At 37.3% G+C, this 19735-nt stretch overlaps 2 protein-coding genes across 2 annotated transcripts in view; both read left to right on the top strand.

Moving 5' to 3' along the window:
* The window catches only part of LOC127509341 (nuclear factor 7, brain-like), a 101915-nt gene that overhangs the window by 14596 nt on the left and 67584 nt on the right, over positions 1 to 19735 (top strand). The window lies entirely within an intron of this gene.
* Positions 470 to 19042, top strand: LOC127509345 (uncharacterized). Its single transcript, XM_051887983.1, has 7 exons — positions 470 to 490; positions 572 to 690; positions 4414 to 8038; positions 9459 to 10249; positions 10817 to 11023; positions 18322 to 18410; positions 18750 to 19042. Exons 3-6 carry the CDS (start codon positions 7957 to 7959, stop codon positions 18349 to 18351), a joined length of 1110 nt encoding a protein of 369 aa, XP_051743943.1. The 5' UTR covers positions 470 to 490; positions 572 to 690; positions 4414 to 7956; the 3' UTR covers positions 18352 to 18410; positions 18750 to 19042.

Below are 19735 nucleotides of genomic sequence, written 5' to 3'. Positions count from 1 at the left end.
GTATTTTTACCCAACAGAGACAGAACATCTACTACTACAGTATTAGTACTTAAAAAAGTTAAGGTTGAAGTAAACTAACCCACATTTACTCACTCTTTATGCTGCTCCAGAATCAGTTGTATCTTTGAGATGATTGAAGTGAATGTGATTTGATTTCAGTCTCAAGCTGAGCACACAGAGTGCCAGATTAAACAGCACTTTGAGAAGCTTCATCAATTTCTCAGAGATGAAGAAGAAGCTACAATCACTGCACTGAGGGAGGAAGAGGAGCAGAAGAAGCAGATGATGAAGGAGAAGCTGGAGGAGATGAACAGACACATCTCAGCTCTTTCACACACAATCAGAGACATGGAGGAGATGATGAAAGACAATCATGTCTGCTTTCTGAAGGTCTGATTTCACATCATTGATTGATTGATTGATGATTGATTGAGTTCTTGATGATAAATGGTGTGTTTGTTCTGCAGAAGTTTTCAGTCTCAATCGAAAGGTGAGTGATCTGCTGGTGTCTCTGGTCTCTCTGCTTCTGATCCAAAGCCACTGCAGTTCTGACTCCTGAATGTTCTTCCAGAGTCCAGATCTCACAGCCGGACCCACAGATGGCTTCTGGAGCTTTGATTCATGTGCCACATTACTTGGGCAATCTGCAGTTCAGAGTCTGGAAGAAGATGCAGGACATCATCCAAAACAGTGAGTCTGCCGAAGATCTGTGCTGTTAAACACACTGGAAATCACACATGGGGGAATATTTACAGATTTTAGCGAGAGAAGAGAAGAACAAGAGAAGAACATGATTACAGTTACAGAAATACAGAATATCTCCACTGTTCAGTTTGATTGAAATGGTAGGTTAAAAATGACCACTGCTAAGTTCCCTGGCAAAGGAAGTCCATGCTGCATCAGTTGCTGACAGTATGGGTACACGTAAGCAAAAAGTTTGTACAAGTGTACAAGTTCATGACAAATTGTCACATCTGTCTTGTTTAACTCCTGGATGATGAGCTCCTTAAATGCCCTGATCTTTAATGGGAAATGTTGTTCAACTCGTCTCTACAGAATCCCCCACAGGTGCTCAAGAGTGTTAAAACTAAGTGCAATACTTGTCCACAGAAGGTTTTTCACCTTGGGAGAATGCATATCCTCATTGTCATGTTGAAAAAATAAAGGATAACTCCCTCACACCTTTAGCACTCATACATCCCTATATAAGAGCTGTACTACCACTGAACTTTACTGTGGGAACCAGGCAATTCTCTCTGTACTCCTCCTCTAGCAACACCATAACATTTTGGATGCTGTTAGATCCAAAATGATTGATTTGGTCTCATGAGACCAAAGTATTGATTCCTATAATCTATTTTTTGTAAATATGGGCTTTGGAAATGGCTAACTGACTTTATTGTGCTTTGGCTACAGTAGGTAGTTCCAGTGAGGACAACAACCATGCATGTCATTTCTGCAGGCTGCATCTTACTCTGTGAGATAAACAGTCACTCTTTTCATAGCTTTTGCTGGCTCTGAGACACTCGCTTGGTATTTCTCCTCCTCTTTGTCTAGCAAAAAAATCCCTCATCACTAAATGAAAGCTTAAAATGAAGGCCTGATTATCTCAGTGGCCTTGTCACAAGTCCATTGTTTTTGAATTTCTGTGTTAAAACAATGATTTGGTAATCCTCTTGTACCACTGTCCTCTTTTGTGCTAAGAAATAAGTCTCCTGACAGTTCTCTCCCAAGTGGTTCCATTGTTGTCAGCATTAAGTCTGAGAATGATTCAGTGGGCTATATAACACTTTTAATTGTCAAGAAATTACTTAAAAGTAGCAAAGTAACAACCTACTCAAAGACCTGGACCAGGGTGAGGGTTTATCTCCCGAGGCGGTGGCTTAACTGTGCATAGGTCCAGGCTCCTGGAGAGAGAAACAGAAGGTGAGTGTGGTCGCTCAAGCGCCTCCTCTGAGGAGTAAGGGGAAAAGGTGCCACCCTAGGAGGAAGTTGGAATCAGACCTGAGGATCGTGATTTTGGTGAGAAGGAAGGGTATAACAGGCAATTAAGCTAAACTCGTGCTCTCACCCCTCTGTTTCCCTTCCTGGTTGCTTCAGTCAGAGTAGGTGAATTGATGTGGCCTGGACTGCAGCTTGGCCCATTCTCCCACTCTGTTAGTCCTTCACCGGGTATCAAAGCAGAGTTAGACTGCTTTATTTAGGCTTGATGAGTCTGTCGTTCTCTCCATTGTATCAAAACAAAAAACAAAAAAAATGAAAAAAGGGATTTAAGCAGGGCTGTACTCTCCAATGGGTATCCAGTGAGGTGGAGCTGACAGGTGAATAGATAATTGTCACTTGTGACCCTCCTCCTATTCCAAGGACTAGGGGTTAAGCCAGGGCTTATGCTTATGTTTATGCTTATGCGCAAATTATACATTTTTTAAAAAGAAAAAAAGTAGAGCACAGATGGAGGTTGAGGTGGTTGTGAAGCGACCCACTCCCTTCTCTGTCACCTACTCCAGACTGGATGTTAAAGCAAGGCCATGCTCCTTTTTAGATCTGTATGGTGGAACCTGACATAGTCCATTAGCAGGGGCTTTAATTGGGGTGTTCCTCCCTGGCAGCTATCTTCTTGAGTAGAGCTAGACCGGTGAGCTGGTATGTGGATTATTTCCAATCTCTCACTCGTTGCCCTCCCCAATACTTGGGGAATTAATCTTAATTATGCTCCTCTGAGAATGGGCAGTAGAGATGACAGATGAAAGCTCGGTGCAGCAAAAGCCAATTTTTCATTTGTTGCCTTCCCCAGTCTTTCAACTGGGGCCGTGCTCCCGAAGGTGGCTGCGGGGTTAAGCTGGGTAGAAAAAATTGTTGCCCTCTCTAGTTTTCTTCACTAGGAGTTGAAATATGATTGTGCTCACTGGTGGCCCAATTTCTTCCCATTCTACTTAGTTGAGACTATCCTCCCTAGGCTGTCACCCTCCCCAGTTCATCAACTGGGTGTTGAAGGAGAGCAGAGCTCCCTGGCAGAGGCTGGCATGTGTAGAGCTAAGTGGTTGGGATAGAGTGTGTGACTTCCCACTCTCTCATACTTTCCAATTTGAGTAGTGAAATTAGGATTATGTTCATTGTGAATAGATTGGCTCCCATCCTGGCAGGCTGCTCAAAGGTTGGAGCAGGGCTTTGTCAGTTGGAATGGTTTGTATCATGGTCAGTGACCCATTACTTGTTACCTCCCCAAATCATTAGTCTGGAAGTTGGGAATTTTTCCCTTGTATGCTCCATCTGGTAAGATGCTCTCTTAGGCTTGTACTCAGGTCTGGATTTATATGCAGAGTTGCTGTGAGCAACTCTGTATTTCATGTTTCACCTGGTTTGGCTGATGGATGTGGTGCTATGGACTTAGCTGAGGCTATAGCTATGCTTTCCCCTATTAACCCTGCTCTTAGGGGCTCTGGGGTGACCTGTAGCTGTGGATTGGACTGGCCTAATGCAGAAGTCACTGTTTCAGAAACAGTCGAACATGGAGCTTGGGGATCTTTCTTAACACCTGTAGCACTGAGCTTACTAGGAGCAGCAACATAAATGTCAATGGGATGTCGCCGCTTAGTTGCTGATGCATTAGGTTGCTCCAGGTCGGGGCCTGTTGAGCCCTTTCAATGCCTAGGCTCAACAGGGTTGTGTTTAGTGTCTTTCTCGGCAGACAGGCAGGCACTGGTCAGCATGGCATAGTTTGTACTGGCTTTCCCATAGTGTCAGCAACTGACGTAGCATTGAGTTCCCTCCCTGAGAATGGAACCAGATGCTCTGTCGCGCTACTATGCTTCAAGCATGCCTGGGCATCTTCCTTCAGAAAATTTGAATTTGATGACTTGAATCTCATCACTTATGAAAAGAGCCAAGCGGGACGGGAGCTTTCTCACTGAGAATCACAGTGTCACAGTGTAGTACACTTGTAGTACACTTTAACCCATCTTTCATACACTAGTGAGTTTGTGTACTACAAGTGGTAACCAAATTATTTTTTTTTCGTACAGAGATAGTATGTTAAAAGCACATTTTAGTTATTATTCATGGTGTCTCAAAATAGCACAGTTGAGTACACTTAGATGCTCTTAAGATTATCTTAAGAAGTACTAAAGAGGATTTTTAAGTATATTAAGTACAGAATTAGTGCGCAAAAATAGAGCACTTTAAGTACATTATGGAAGTGTACATTTTTTTTCACCTGGGGATGCCACTGAGCTGAACCCAGTGTTTGGGTTAAAAAAATTACCTAGCATTTTTATTGTTGTTTTTGTCGATATCTGTTTTTGTTGACATAGGATGCATATCTAAAATTTCAATGTGTTTGATGATTTGGACAAGTGTTCATAATTCATAATAATCTGTACAGAATAAAAGCAGCTGTTGATTGTGTCTCATCAGCTCCTGTGATTCTGGATCTAAACACTGCGAATCCACATCTCGTCCTGTCTGATGATCTGACCAGTGTGAGATGGAGAGAGAACAAACATCCGCTTCCTGATAATCCAGAGAGATTTGACGATTATTACTGTGTTCTGGGTTCAGAGGGTTTTAACTCAGGAACACACTGCTGGGATGTGGAGGTTAAAAAGAATTTAGCTTGGAGATTTGGAGTAACTACAGTATCAAACCAAAGGAAGGGATGGGATTTCTTTAACACTAATGTCTGGAGTGTGCAGTATGGACTGACTAAACCATTTTGTTTTACAGTTAAACAGAAGCTTCAGTGTGTGAGAGTTGATCTGGACTATGACAGAGGAACGGTGTCATTCTCTGATCCTGTAACTAACACACATCTACACACATTCACAACCACTTTCACTGACACACTCTTTCCATTCTTCTATAGTCGTTACCCTCTGAGAATCTTACCGTCCAATAGTCAGTAAACATTACATCCAGGTCTGGATCTGTTTTTACCTGTGTAAGAGTGCTGTTGATCTGAATATCAGTAAGACTGTGATTGGGCCGCAGCTGATCACGTGACTGATATCCGGCACTACAGCAACACTCACACTCTTATATTGATTTTATACAACAGTTCAATGATTAATGAAACTTAATGATTTCAGACAAAATATGGCCAAATATTTAGTTTATTTTTGTCCCAACTGAAATTAAAGCAGGAAGGAGCATTGAAAATGAAGTGAACACATAGACAGCTCTTATATCTCAGGTACTAATAGTTGCCATTTATAGATTTAATTGGTCAAAAAAAAAAAAAAAAAAAGAGCACTTTGACAATTTAGTATCAATAGGACTAAATCTGAAGTATAAATGATGTAGCCTACTTGCCTATATCCTTAAATGAAGGGATGTAATAATAGCAATAAATGCCATACAGGTTATGATGAATAATGAACATGTTTATATGTGCTTCTAATTCATAGAACATTTAAGTAATAGCTTGACGAATTACAATAATTAAGTTAAATAATAACACCAGCCTTCTGTTTCAATTATGAGAGCTTCATTTTACCTCATGGGTCTAACTAGGGATGTACCTGAAGCCTAATTCCGAATTCGGAAAGGCACTGAAAAGGAATATGAAGCCCTTAAAGGGACATGGTTAGGCTTGCTGCAGATCCTGCTGCAGATCCTGAGCGTCACTGACAAATATTGTACCTTTTTAAATGTGTGGACAGTCCGCTACTCCCTATACACAAATAGATTGTGAATTTGAAAGCAAAAGTAAAAAGCGAGTGTGCATTCAATACCCCGCATAAGAGTCACTTTTTTTGAAATTGAGATTTATAAGCATGGACAAAGCATGGACAAAGCTGAACAAATAAGCTTTCCATTGATGTATGGTTTGTTTGGATAGGACAATATTTGTTCGAGATACAAATATTTGAAAATCTGGAATCTGAGAGTGCAAAAAAATTAGAATATTGAGAAAATTAAAGTTGTCCAAATGAAGTCCTTAGCAACACATATCCACTCACAAAAATATTTTTATATATATATTTACCACAGGAAATTTACAAAATATCTTCATTGAACATGATCTTTACATAATATCCTAATGATTTTTGGCAGTAAAAGAAAAATCGATAATTTTGACCCATATTGGCTATTGCTACAAAATACCCATGCGACTTGTGGTCCAGGATCACAAATAAATGTAAAAAAGCACTGAAATATATGTTTTCCTCCCATCTCATATTTTTTCCAACACCATTTCCTTTTAGGGGCTCCATAGAATGTGTCATTTCCTTTCCGAATAAGGTATTCAGCTTTGGGCAGGTCTAGATCTAAGTCTACCTTTAACTTTTCATTTCAAAATAAATATATTTTATATATATATATATATATATATATATATATATTGTTACTCTATTAATCTAACACTCTGTCCTTTTGTTGGAAACAGCACTGTCGTGTGTAGAACATAGACTGTAAAAAAAAGATGGACCACGTGTTTCCACTTCCTTCCACTGTAGAAAAATGAAGCCAAATATCCTTGTTTCAATCATTGCTGATTAGGTCATTTGGAGCCCTAGTCTGCACAGTAGTGATAATGAGGTGGATTATATGGGGAGGGAGGAGTTTATGGCCTATACTGCAGCCAGCCACCAGGAGGCGATCAAAATGCTTTGGCTTCACTTTTCAGGACATGTGCGGTACACTTGTTGTAGTATGTCAGAAATAGAACGAGGTCTGTTTAAGGCCCACCGGCTCCCACCAAGGACCTTTTTTTTTTTCCAGTTGATAAACGATAAAACATTGAGAGCCAATCAGAATCCACACGACTATGGACATGAGCATTTACATCGGCAGATGATAAAACTGCAGAGCGTGCTTATAATAAACAAAGTTATAGTTAACTTGTGTGGACGCTAATATAATTATCGTTCTTGGTGTGATGTGCCTTTACTGTCTGTGACTCAGCACTTGTAGACAGCATCATTTATTATCTATTTGCATTTAAGCAATGCTCATGTCTGGTGTAGACAGGGTCTAAATGTGTTACTGTGTGTGTGTGTGTGTGTGTGTGTATATATATATATATATATTAATTGTATTACATATTATGCCTTAGACCTTTTCTGCGTTTGTGTTATTTTGTTGTATTTTATTGTCATGTGTATCAAAAGCAAGTGGGTTAAGCGTTTTCACACAGAACTAAAGCACCAGAACAGTTTTTTTTTTTTTTTTTTATCCATCACTTCATCTCATGTTGATCAACTGATCTTTTATGATGAGTATTTCAGAAGTGTAAATCATTCTGTTTTAATATTGCATAGAACTTTCTTTACTGTTTTTGACTGGACCCAATAAAGACGTTAAAATTACAAAAGGCCAGATTGGATTTTAGAAATTAATTAAAAATCTGTGAGAGAATTTTCTGTTCAGATATTCAGTCTTTATTACCAGGTTGGAATTAAAACTTTCATGTCTAATCATAACATGAATTAGCTCTTTAATATTTGAAGGACAATTGAATGTTGTTCTATAAATGTTTCCTCCTAACATTATGAGGACCTGTAAAAAACTTTCTACAAACAATGTATAAATCGTTTTTTTGTGTTATTCTTTTGAGATTATTATTGAAGAATAGATGTTGAACAAACTCTCTATTAATGTTACTGGAAGAACGTTTGTTCATAATTTTGAGAGAACCTTGCCAGAACGAACGTTCCCTGTTAGTTGGGGAAGCACCTAACCTTTTTTTCTATAGTTGCAACACTATATGCTGTCTCTTTGTGTTGCTTTGAGTGTAATTGGTACATCTGAACGTCATTCAGGAATCTGGCCAATGACAACTGTACGCACCTTCTACCGATCAAGTTTGAAATATTTGGAGTGTGTGTCACTGCTCAGTTTATAATCTGCAGTACTGCTTCATTCAGTGCGCTAGTAATGGCTTTTAAATGGATTTTTACATGGGTTATTTTATATCTGACTGACAAATTATTATTTTGAGCGAATTTGGGTTGTGGGATGTCGATTGAGAATGAAAAAAATGCAAATATGAACACAGACATTTACCAATGGCTAACAGACAAATTGCAAATGGCAGAAGGTAAACACCTTTTATCGTATTTTTTCTACTGTTACATCAACATATAGTGCATTAAAATGACATGCTATTTGTGATTACATATTCTGTTACTGTGTTTTGTTACTATGTTTTAATACTGTCAAGCTATGGGGCTGGGCTATGTGGCGATAAGTGATAGAGAAATTGTTATCATTTTTTATATCACGGAATGTAAATATATTCGCGTAGTACAGTTCTAAAGTTATTGACATTTTAATTAATAAACATGCATGAATGAGGAATAAAGAGCAGGACATGCATGATGTTAAAACAAGTTAAAGGGACAGTTCAAAAAAAAAAAGTCATCATTTACTTCCCCTCAACTTGTTTTAAACCTGTATGAATTTTTTTGTTCTGCTGTACAAAAAGGAAGATATTTGGAAGAATGTCAGTAACCAAGCAGATCTCGGCCCCCGTTGACTACCATAGTAGGAAAAAAAATACTATGGTTGTAAATGGGGGCAAGATCTGCTTGGTTACAAACATTCTTCCAAATATATTTCATTTACATAAGGATCCACATACTCACCAGCAAATAAATTGCAATAAAATCACTCACAAATAAAGTGTATTTGGTCTTTTTATTGTGAATATTTGTTCTCTATTTGTTCGTTTGTGTTTGTTCTAATTTAATAACACTATATTTGATAGAGTTTCAGTAAGTACGTTTTGAATGAATTTTGTTTACATTAACCTGAAGAAATCCTAAAAGTGTGGCATCTGACTTGTTTTAACACACCCATGTGATTAGAAATCCCACCCTCTTACAACATTTACCAGAAAATGACTTGTGAAACAATTATTCAGAAAGTGGAAGTGAAAGCCCAAGCTTTACTCACCCTCAAGCCATCCTAGGTGTAGGATGAATATAATCAGAGAAATATTAATAAATAACCTGACACATCCGATTATTCTGTATTCAAGTTACGAAGAAAGTGTAAACTGGTGTCGCGTCAGGTATACTTTTTCCATATTGAATAGGGAAGACGTAGGACACAGCGTAAGCTTTGTGAACTGCAAGTGTTTTGGAAGGCGGTCTGGATATATTATATTATATTTTTAAAAATGCATTGCTTCGCTTTAAAAGGCCTTTATAAATCATGAGTGAGTCCATCATGTGTGAGGTCCCCTATACCTACCATCCAGCGAGGTGTGTGCTTCAGCCATCCATGATTCCCCACATCTGTAAGAAAGACATTTCTGGTTTTATCCATTTTCCATTAATTGAAAGTATCATTGGACTGTCTGCTCACTTGTTTTCTGCCATTACGCTCAGTCCTGTCAATAAAACATCCTGTTCATGATATCTCTCTATGTCCCATAACACTTATACACAAGAGTGAGCATATTTTAATATTTTTTTTTATTTATTTTATTTCAATGATTCCTTTATATGTTGCAGGTGCAGAAGCCGCCAAAGCAGCATCTGCAAATGCAGCAGCAGGAGAAGGCATGGAAAGTCAACAATCACCACTGCTAGCAAAAGCATGGAAACAATCACCATTAACATTAACAGTAATAATGGCACTGACAGTTGCAGCAGCTGAAATGATAATAGATATGGCAGGACCAGCAGTTTTTAACAGAGTTGTAGGACCAGTAGCAGGGGCAGCAACAGAAGCAGGACTATGCATTTTAAGATCACTAAGGGAAGCAGGGGTGAGAGAAGAAGCATCAATAGTGGGAGCAGCAGCAGTTGCTGGAGGCATAGCAGGAACAGTAGCAGCAGATATATTGCAAGTATTATCAGGAGCACAATCACAAAGAGGATCAGCAGTAATTGGAACAATGGCAGGAGCGGCAATAATAGCAGTATCAGGACTACATATGCAACTGCTAATAGATACAGTAAAGGGGGTAATAGCTCTAGTAGAAAGAGAAATATCAACAATACAATGGGGTACAAAAGTAAGAAAACTAGCTTCGCTCACAGCAACAGTAATAGCAGCTGTGTTGAAAATGTCACAGTCAGCAGCATTAGCTATAGCAGCAGGAGCGGCAGCAGCATCAGATGTAGTGGCAGGAGCAGAAGCATCAGGTGTAGGAGCAGAAGGATCAACAGCATCAGGTGTAGTTGTAGAAGTGACAGCATCAGGAGCAGCAGCAGCAGGAACAGTGGAAAGACTTGTGGCACTATCAGAAATTAATGGAGCACAACAGGAAGGACAATCAGAGACACAAGCACCAGTGATGGTAAAAGAGCAGTTTTTTACCAAAATAACTGCTTTCTCTTATTAATTATGACATTTAGGCCTAACAAATCATCTTTAAAATGATTTAATTCTTTTAAACCAGAAATGAAATATGGAAAATGCAATTTCTTCCTTTTTTTATTTTTGCGTCATGCACAGACGCTAAAAGCCCTCCAGTGCCATTTCCTCTGGCGTCAGTATATAACTTATAGCTCTTGTTTAGCGCTCCAACACATTATCGGGTTCCTGCTTGTCTGATCTCGATCCCGTCCCTTTGCTTTTCACACTGTTTTATATGAATAAAGGCCAAAATGACATCTAAATTTTACTGTGACTTTTTTTTTTTTTTACTGTGACTGTTTGGTGTTTTATATTGTTCTATATCGAGAAGTGGTTTAGGATTAGGATTTGCTTTATAGACTTGCTGCGTCCTGCTGTACAAATTGAAAATACCCCAACATGACAAAATTATACCACAATAATATGTAAATTTCATTAAGACAAAATTCCAATGCTCTTTGCCTAAGTAGAGGTTTAACATAAAATGTTTCTCAATTCTCTTTAAAAGCAATCCGTTACGGCAGCTTCGCCTGGACATTACCGCTTTACGTGGCTTAATCCTACTAACAACAACCAGGGAGAAACTATTTTCTTGCACATTTTCTTGTCATCATCAAGAACATGTGCAGCAGGAAAAGTGGAAGGACTTGTGGAAGGATCAGGAATTAATGGATCACAACAGGAAGGACAATCAGAGACACAAACACCAGTGACGGTAAGAGTGCAGATTTTACCAAAATAACTGCTTTCACTATTATTAATTATGACATTTACAAATCCTCTTTAAAATGATTTAATTCTTTTAAACCAGAAATGAAATATGAAAATGTGGTTTCTTCCTTTTTTATTTTAATACTGATGAATAGAATTAGCAGATACAAGCTAATTTTCCTTATGCAAGATTATTATTTTATTAAAAATAATAGAAATTATATATAACTTGTTTTTTAATATGTAAAAATGTTAAATTTAATTTCTAGTGTTTTTGCATCATACACAGACACTAAAAGCGCCCTCCAGTGCCTTTTCCTGTGGCATCAATAGAATTACTTGCATCAAAACGCCAAAAAAGATGACATAGATTCATTCTAATTCTTTAAATTCTTATTATTTTTTTTCTTACATTTATATTTTAACCTAAACATGATCATTTCTAAAACTTATAGCTCTAGTTTAGCGCTCCAACACATTATAGGGTGTTTAACTCTCGCAAAAACAAGCAGTTTTAGTGGCCAATGGTAAGCCAAACACAGTTTTAACAGGTATTTAATAGGCTTAGTTGAAATTGGATGTGGTATACTCGTTATTGTTCACTCATTATTGTCTATCCAAGTTTCAAAGAACATTTTCCAACTTCAAAAAGTTAAAAATAAAAATATTATATTGTAATAAAAATATTGTAAAAATTATACATTTGAAATGATCATATATTCCTCAAGAGGCATGATGAACAGATTTAATTAAGACAAATACTGTACGAGCATATCAAATACATGACGTTGACACTTTTTACATGTGAATTACAATACTATTATTGACTAATATCGAAATATTGAATCACGTATAGTTTTGAACATGTCCATCCTTCAATAAACTCAGGTTCAGATGGATTACATACAGTAGTGGCAATTTAGCTTGCTTGAACATCTCTATTGAATTAATCACATTTATATGCATTTTGCAAACTGTAAAGTGACACCAAACAAAATAATGAGGTAATAAAGTTAAGGCATCAGCATAAAGATGTCCTTTTTTTTTTTAGCCCCATGATGTATTCATCTATCTTTCATCAGAAAGTTGCAGAAGAACCTAAATGAACCTTTTTTTGCACCATAGTTTCAATAAATTCATTTTTTTTAAAGATCAAGACCAAATTATCTTTTTTGTGAAATGAGAAATTGTAATTTAATTAATATTTATGTTTTCATATGCAGTTTGTAAACTCACTTCAGCATTTCCACAGATAGAGAAACATCTAAAGAAAAACACATCTCCACAGCCAGAACTGCCACAAATAGAAGACTCTCCAAAGAATCTCCAAAGACATTTTTTACCAGGTTAAAAAAAAAAAAAAAAAAAAAATTATTGTTGATATTATTATATCTCTGTTTCTTTTAGTTTTTTTTTTTTCTTTTTAAGCAATCTATTTGAGCAAATTAAATTGGGACAGAATATGTCATAGCCTTGTTTGTTTTAGGGCTCTAATAATGTGCAAAAGCACTTCAGGGCGAATGTTTTAGTCCTGGCTCAAGATCCTTTCCTGATTCAGTTTTCACTCAGTCCATTGGGGTGATTTGGTTGCTGTAATTAATTTGGTCTGATCTCATCCTTCCTTCCTTTGCCAATATCACGACTTCCCACTTGGGCAAGAGCGCAGTGGCAGTGATCCCTTATCTTCTCTGACCATTGGAGAATCTTAATAATCATTGGTTCTTATATAGCATATGGGAGAGGCACTTGAAAACCATCACAGTGGGATCACCTAAATGTAATACTTTTATTAGGGGCCAAGCACCAGAGGTGAGTAGGCACCTATTGTAATCATTAGGATTCTTCTTATTATGGGCCAGGCACCGAAGGCGAGTAGGCACCTATTGTAATCGTTAGAATTTTTCTTATTTAGGGGACAAGCACCAAAGGTGAGTAGGCATCTATTGTAATCATTAGAATTCTTCATATTAGGGGCCAAGCACCGAAAGTGCATAGGCACGTATTGCAATCGTTGGCATTCTTTTTCTTCTTATTATTCCGTTTCCGCTCTGGAAGTCTAAGGTAGCCCATAGAAAAAGTTGTTAAAAGTATGTTAAAAAGTTGTGAAATTTGGCACACTGATAGAGGACAGTCTGACCTGTCACCATAGAAAATTTGGAGTCTCTAACTCAATCCCTCTAGCGACACCAGCTGTCGAAGTTGCACTCACATTTATGTTAATAACTTTTGAACCGTAAGGGCTAGAATTTTTTATTCCTCTGATTCCTTGTCTCAAGATGATTCGATTGCACCCTATGGCGTCATTTTCCGTCATGAAAATTTTCCTGCCATTTTGAATTTTCCAAAAAAAAAAACTACTTTTTGAACTCCTCCTATGCTGTTGCTCTGATTTTCATGAAAATTGAACCAGATCATCTTCAGACCATGCTAGCAAAAAGTTATCATAAGCTTTTTGATAGAACCATCTGTTCTCAAAAACTGCACAAATGAATTAGATGAAAAGCTTGCCAAATCAGACTTGAGACTATATCTCTCCAACACTGTCATCACAAGCATGACCTGAGGCAACATGCAGTGTTTTGGCGCAGTGCCACCTACTGGTTTGGAGATACAAAAAAAAAAAAAAAAAATTTCTAACTTCGGATGTGGTTGATTTATTTTCACGGGAGTCATCTCTTTTTTTGATTTTTCCGAAAAACATACTTTTTAAAACTCCTCCTAGGCTGTTTCTCAGATTTTCACAAAAATCGAACCAGATCACTTTCAGACTATGCTGACAAAAAGTTATGGAATTCAAGTTGATTTGTCAAACTGTTTTTGAAAAATACACAAACAAATTTTACGTAGCGCTTGCGAAAATATACGTAAGGCTGTAGACGTAAGGCTTTTTCATATTCAGACCAAACTTGGTACCTGTCATCACAAGCATGGCCTGAGGTGACATGCTGCGTTTCTGTGCAGCATCACCTACTGGTCCGGAGATATGAAAATGGCTATTTGTGCCTGTAACTCCTGAACAATTTGTCCAAAAATAAAAAAGTGGCCTTGTTAGATTCAGGGCAACATGTCGAGTTGACTGATATCCATTTTTCCCATATCGGCTATTTAAGGCGTCAGCCATTTTGAATTTTGTCACAAAATGAATTACTGTATCAGCATATTATTACGAAACTCAATATGTCTTTGGCATAGTCCAATTTTTACCATAGTCAGCCAAACTTCCTGTCCGCCATTTTAAATTTCCGAAAAACCTACTTTTTCAAACTCCTCCTAGACCACGTGTCTGATTTTCACCAAAATCAAATCATATAATCTTCAGACTGTGCTGACAAAAAGTTATGGAATTCAAGTCGATTCGTTAGTCTGTTTTCATATACCACAGCAACAAATTTGAGGCATAATGCAAAAAAAATAAAATTATGTCATTAATTATTCACCCTCATGTCGTTCCACACCCGTAAGACCTTCGTTCATCTTTGGAACACAAATTAAAGATATTTTTGATAAAATCCGATGGCTCAGTGAGGCCTTCATTGCCAGCAACTTAATTTCCTTTTCCAATGCAGAGAAAGCTACTAAAAACATATTAAAAACAGTTCATGTTAGTACATTGGTTCAACCTTAATATTATATAGCAATGAGAATACTTTTTGTGCACCAAAAATAAAAATAACGATTTTATTCAACAATGTCTAGTAATGGCCGATTTCAAAACTTTGCAAATCTTTTGTTTCGAATCAGTGGTTCGGAACACGTATCAAACTGCCAAAGTCACCAAAGAACCATTGAAGTTTTGAAAAACTTATGACTTAAAGGGGTGATTCACTGTTTTTTTTTTTTTCTATGCTTGATTGTGTTTTTGGGGTGCAGTTTAACATGTCTTAATGATTCGTTTTTTAAAAAAAAACACTGTATTTGTTCTATATTTCACCTTTATTCTACACCGCTGTTTCCATTGTCATTTGAACGGCCGGATTGACTTCCTGCTTCTATGATACCACTTCCTCCAAAATACGCAGATTGGGTAGCTGGCCCAGTGTATTGTGATTCGTTGTCCGGAAACGCCACGCCCCTTACCATTAGTTGATATATGTGCTTCAGTGGAAATATAAATAATGGCGTCTATATTATCAAATTGAGCCCGAATCAGACCCAGATAGCAGTAATGATGAAAAGGGTCAAGCAGAACCTCTGCAAGCACGGTTTATTTCCGTTTGTACTTGTGTCAAAGTGTTTAGATGCTGTCACTTGTAAATGTTACTGCTGTTTGTTAGCTTTTAATATACGGTTTTATCCTGATTAAAGCTTTACTGTAGCTGAATACATGACTGAGTAGTAGCATTTTTGTAAAGGTAGTGTTTGATGTATAGCATGAAAAACTGTTTGTCTATGAACATAGAAGTTTGTTGGAGAAGTATGCAATAGAATTTAGCTAACTGGCTACCGAAGCAAAAACGTGTTGGTCTTTGTTTACGTCCTTGATGCAACCAAAAAATAGCAACAGAACTATACATTTAAAATACATGTACAAACAATAAAACATACTTACAGTTAGGGGCCCATAAACAGCAGTTTCTGCTTTTAAAGTGGGAGCAATTGTTAGTGTACAGAAATTGAATTGCAATGACAAGATCACTGCTTTCATGCGCTCAACATATGTGATCGGCTACAGTGTTCATCTCTGCAACCTTTCATGCCACCATCTAAATATAATGCCATAGATCTAAATGTAATGCAACACTTTTCACAATTAGTTAACCTTGAGAGCTGTAAAAGAGAGAGTAATACTTGGCTATTTCATATGCAAAGATGTCAGCCAATCACAGCAGTGGGCGTTTTCACTGAAGTCTCACAGCAGACACGCCCCTTAAAACAGAGTGTTCAAACCAGAGGGCTAAAATCAGGGTAGGAAAAATGCCTTTTATTTATAAATTATGACAATTTTGGATGTAAAAAGCATACTAACATTGTAAGTGCACCCCAGGAATCATTATAAAACAATAAAACAACGCAGTTCATGACCCCTTTAAACTGACATAACTTTAAAAGACAATATCTCCGTTTGCATTGAACTTTCAGCACTGTAACTTTGCAGATACTGTTTATGCTCAAGCAGCAACATTACACACTAACTAAAGTAAAAAAAAGTAAAATCGCAATGAACCACCCCTTTAAAGAAGCCTCGTTTTCCTGAAATCACGTGACTTTAGCGTTCCGAACCACTGATTCAAAACAAAAGATTCGTAATGCTTCGAAGCTTCATGAAGCAGTGTTTTGAAATCGGCCATCACTAGATATTGTTGAATAAACTTGTTGTTGTTGTTGTTGTTTGGCGTACAAAAAGTATTCTCGTCGCAGTGGACTTGCTGGCAACTTGCCTCACTGAGATATCGGATTTCATCAAAAATATCTTAATAAGTGTTCCGAAGATTAACGAAGGTCTTACGGGTGTGGAACGACATGAGGGTGAGTAATAAATTACAGAATTTTCATTTTTGGGTGAACTAAACTTTTATTGCTGTATCTCTGCAATGCTTTGTTATATTGACACCAAACTTTCATTGTCATTGCCACCTCACTCTGACCCTACCACATAAATTTGGTCATAGCGCCACCTATTGGTCAATTGTTATAAACCTTTCAATCATATTTCTAATGACTAAATTTATGATTTTTCAGCCAATTTGCCTAAAGTCATCTTAAAATGAAATCATCTTAAACTTTTCTTGCTTCTTGTTGCAGCTGGTCTGACGCTTCCAGCCATGTTGGCATGGCTTATCATGCTTTTTTTGCTCGGCCCTCATAATTGCTGCTTGTTTACATTTATATTCATTGAGTAAAGGTGTTTATCCACTTACAACTTCAAAATGAGCAACAGCCTGTTTTTCTATCTTTTCTTTACTCAGGAAGCACTAATTAAAAAAATAAAAATGTGCTTTTCTTCTAAGAAAATATAAAAGATTATTTTAATCTTAATCCTTTGTTCTAGCTTTTGAAATATTTGGATACAATTTTTATGTCATTTGGATACAGTAAGTTATGTCAGTAACTTGTAACCCCACATGCGGGGGCAATTGTAACAACACGTGTAATACCTTCATATAAATACCAATGACCACAATAAACTCCAGAGAATATGGATATAGTTAAAACTATTTAATATCCACTACATCCATATTATCCAGAACAATTAATTAACTCCCCTTGCTGTTTTCCTTGGTCTGAACCTCGGCATGCTGTGAACAGAGAGTGTACAAGGCCTACTCAGTAAAATGGATCCCCAGATTTAGAGGCAAAAAATTTATTTTTCTTAAATTATTGGAAAGAAATAATCTATTTTGATGTCCTTACTAAGCTGGACACTATTTTGGTGGTGTCAGGGGCAACTGTAATGGAGTGTTACAATTGGCCTCAACTGTACCACCCTGTGACAAGCTACCCTGCTAGCTATAAACATCGAAACTGATGTTTTTACAATGATATCAAATGCTAGACAACAGAATGGTCAACAAAACAAGACAGATTTAAATTCATAGAATAAAAAAATTACTTTTATACTTCAAAAATATTTTTTTTTGTAGAAGAACTTTACCAAGTATGATTTAGAAGCTTGTCCTTTGGCATTCAGAGAGAGATTTCCACAGAGCACATGCAAAATGAATTTCATGGTTCTGTCTCGTTTCTGATTGGTGTAATTTGAGATGTTACAATTGCCCCCGGTCTCCCCTACTATTCTGAATGTCTATAAAAAAAAAAAAAAAAAAAAAAAAAAAAAAAATGACCACTACCGCTTTTCCTGTTTATTACCTCCTTAAGATAAATTGCTTGTTGTATTTCTCATTTGTAAGTTGCTTTAGATAAAAGTGTCTGCTAAGTGAAAAAAAGACTTCAGTTGAAGGATTCAGCCTGAGATAAAAATTCTAAAAGTATTTTTAAAGTCCTTGGATTTAGTCCTTGTTTTTTATTCAAAAACATAAGAATTTTACTTTCAATTTTATTAGTCTAACAAATATATTTAAGGCGGCAAACCAAAACAATGAATGTCATAACCAAACAGAACATACTTCACCTCAAAAATGAGGTGACACTATTGGTAGCACTCTGTACACATACACAAGGCATTAAAGGTGCATAATCAGGTGCATAGCCTACTAATTCTGCCTTCTGTGTTCCACAAATGAAAGTAAATATCATAGGTTTGAAACAAGGGTGAGTAAATTAAGTCAAAGTTTTGTTTTTAGTCGAACCCTAAAATCTTCAGTGGTTATATTCAACCAACTAATGCTGTTTTCTCTCTTTCAGATTCACCTGAAAACACAGATGAGTGTGTAACAGGAAACAGCCTCCATGAGGAGTTGACTGATGGTTTTGATTCAAATGATTCCATAAAGGTGAACAATCACAGAAAATCTTTGCAAAAGTTTAGTCTTGTTTTATATTAAGGCCTTTTTCTTTATTATCTGTGTTACTGTATGTAGATATCACACATACTGAACAAGTTCTGTGAAGTCTTGTGCATGGGTATATTCAGAAAGAAAGGCTTCATATTTTTTTAAGTAAAACAAACAAACAAACCTAATATTATGGTGAAATGTTAAAGGGTCATGAAACCCCAGAACACATTTTTTGAGCTGTGAACAGATATGTATAGGCTGCACATCATTGAAAACACTAAAGGTACTCATTAATTTTATTTACAAGTTAAAATTAGTTATTTTTGCATTTTTCAGAGCGATTTCTATCTTCCGGTTTGAAAACCAAAGTCGGAGCAACATCACAAAATCTGACGTCATCGTGTACTACCGGCAAGATCCGGAGTGCTGGTTGGCTCCAGTATGGGCTGGTCGAACATGCTGACGTCAACACTTTCTGTATTTATTCATGAGAAAAAGCACATTCAATCCAATCACAGCGCTGTAGTATGCATAAGATTATAATTGCCGTATTATGCATGAGGAAGTATCACTTCTCTAGCCTCGGTCTCTGTTGTCATTCAGAGACGTATCGTTGGTGTTCGTTTCCTCAGTGCTACAATACAATGCGTTCCCTTTCGAGGGAACTCGCACTGCGTCCCGAAGGGGGCGCTATGGGAACGCCCTCAGCGTGAATGCGTCTGATGCACGTGTGTCAACTAGTCCAATGGCGAGAGTGAATGTCACTGGTGGGTGACGTCACGACCAGGAAAGGATAAATACACATCCGGAAAGCTTTTGTGCCTCAGCAAAGCACTCTGTGTGAAACTGTCTCTGTCTATTTATTGTTGTTTGTCCTCAAGCATTATATATTTCTAGACAGGAGTTTATTGGCGAGCAAATAGCAACTTGAGTCGTGTGTGCTTCCCTGCCCTCCCTACTATACGAGTGGGGATACACGCGATTCATGTGTTGTTTGTTTGAGAGCAGAGCATACATGTCAGCTCTTGTATTTGGGTTCTGACAGTGTTCATTCATAAATTTCCCGATGTGATGCACTATCGGGATTTTTTAGCTCTGCTCCACTTGGCTTTTTTCTTGAGGGAATAAAGTCTTGAGCAATAAAGAATCTATGGCTTGGATCTTGCGTTTGCCGAGGCGACGCGTTGTTTTCGGGTCTGCAAACTGCAATAAAGAATCTAGTGGCTCTGATCTCGCGTCTGTCGAGGCGACACGTAGATTACGGGTCTGCAAAACTGCAATGAAGATTCTAGTGGCACGGATCGCGCGTCTGCCGAAGGGAT

This window comes from Ctenopharyngodon idella, chromosome 3 (assembly GCF_019924925.1).
Source record: "Ctenopharyngodon idella isolate HZGC_01 chromosome 3, HZGC01, whole genome shotgun sequence".
NCBI lineage: Eukaryota > Metazoa > Chordata > Actinopteri > Cypriniformes > Xenocyprididae > Ctenopharyngodon > Ctenopharyngodon idella.
This window is presented reverse-complemented; position numbering and strand designations above follow the sequence as displayed.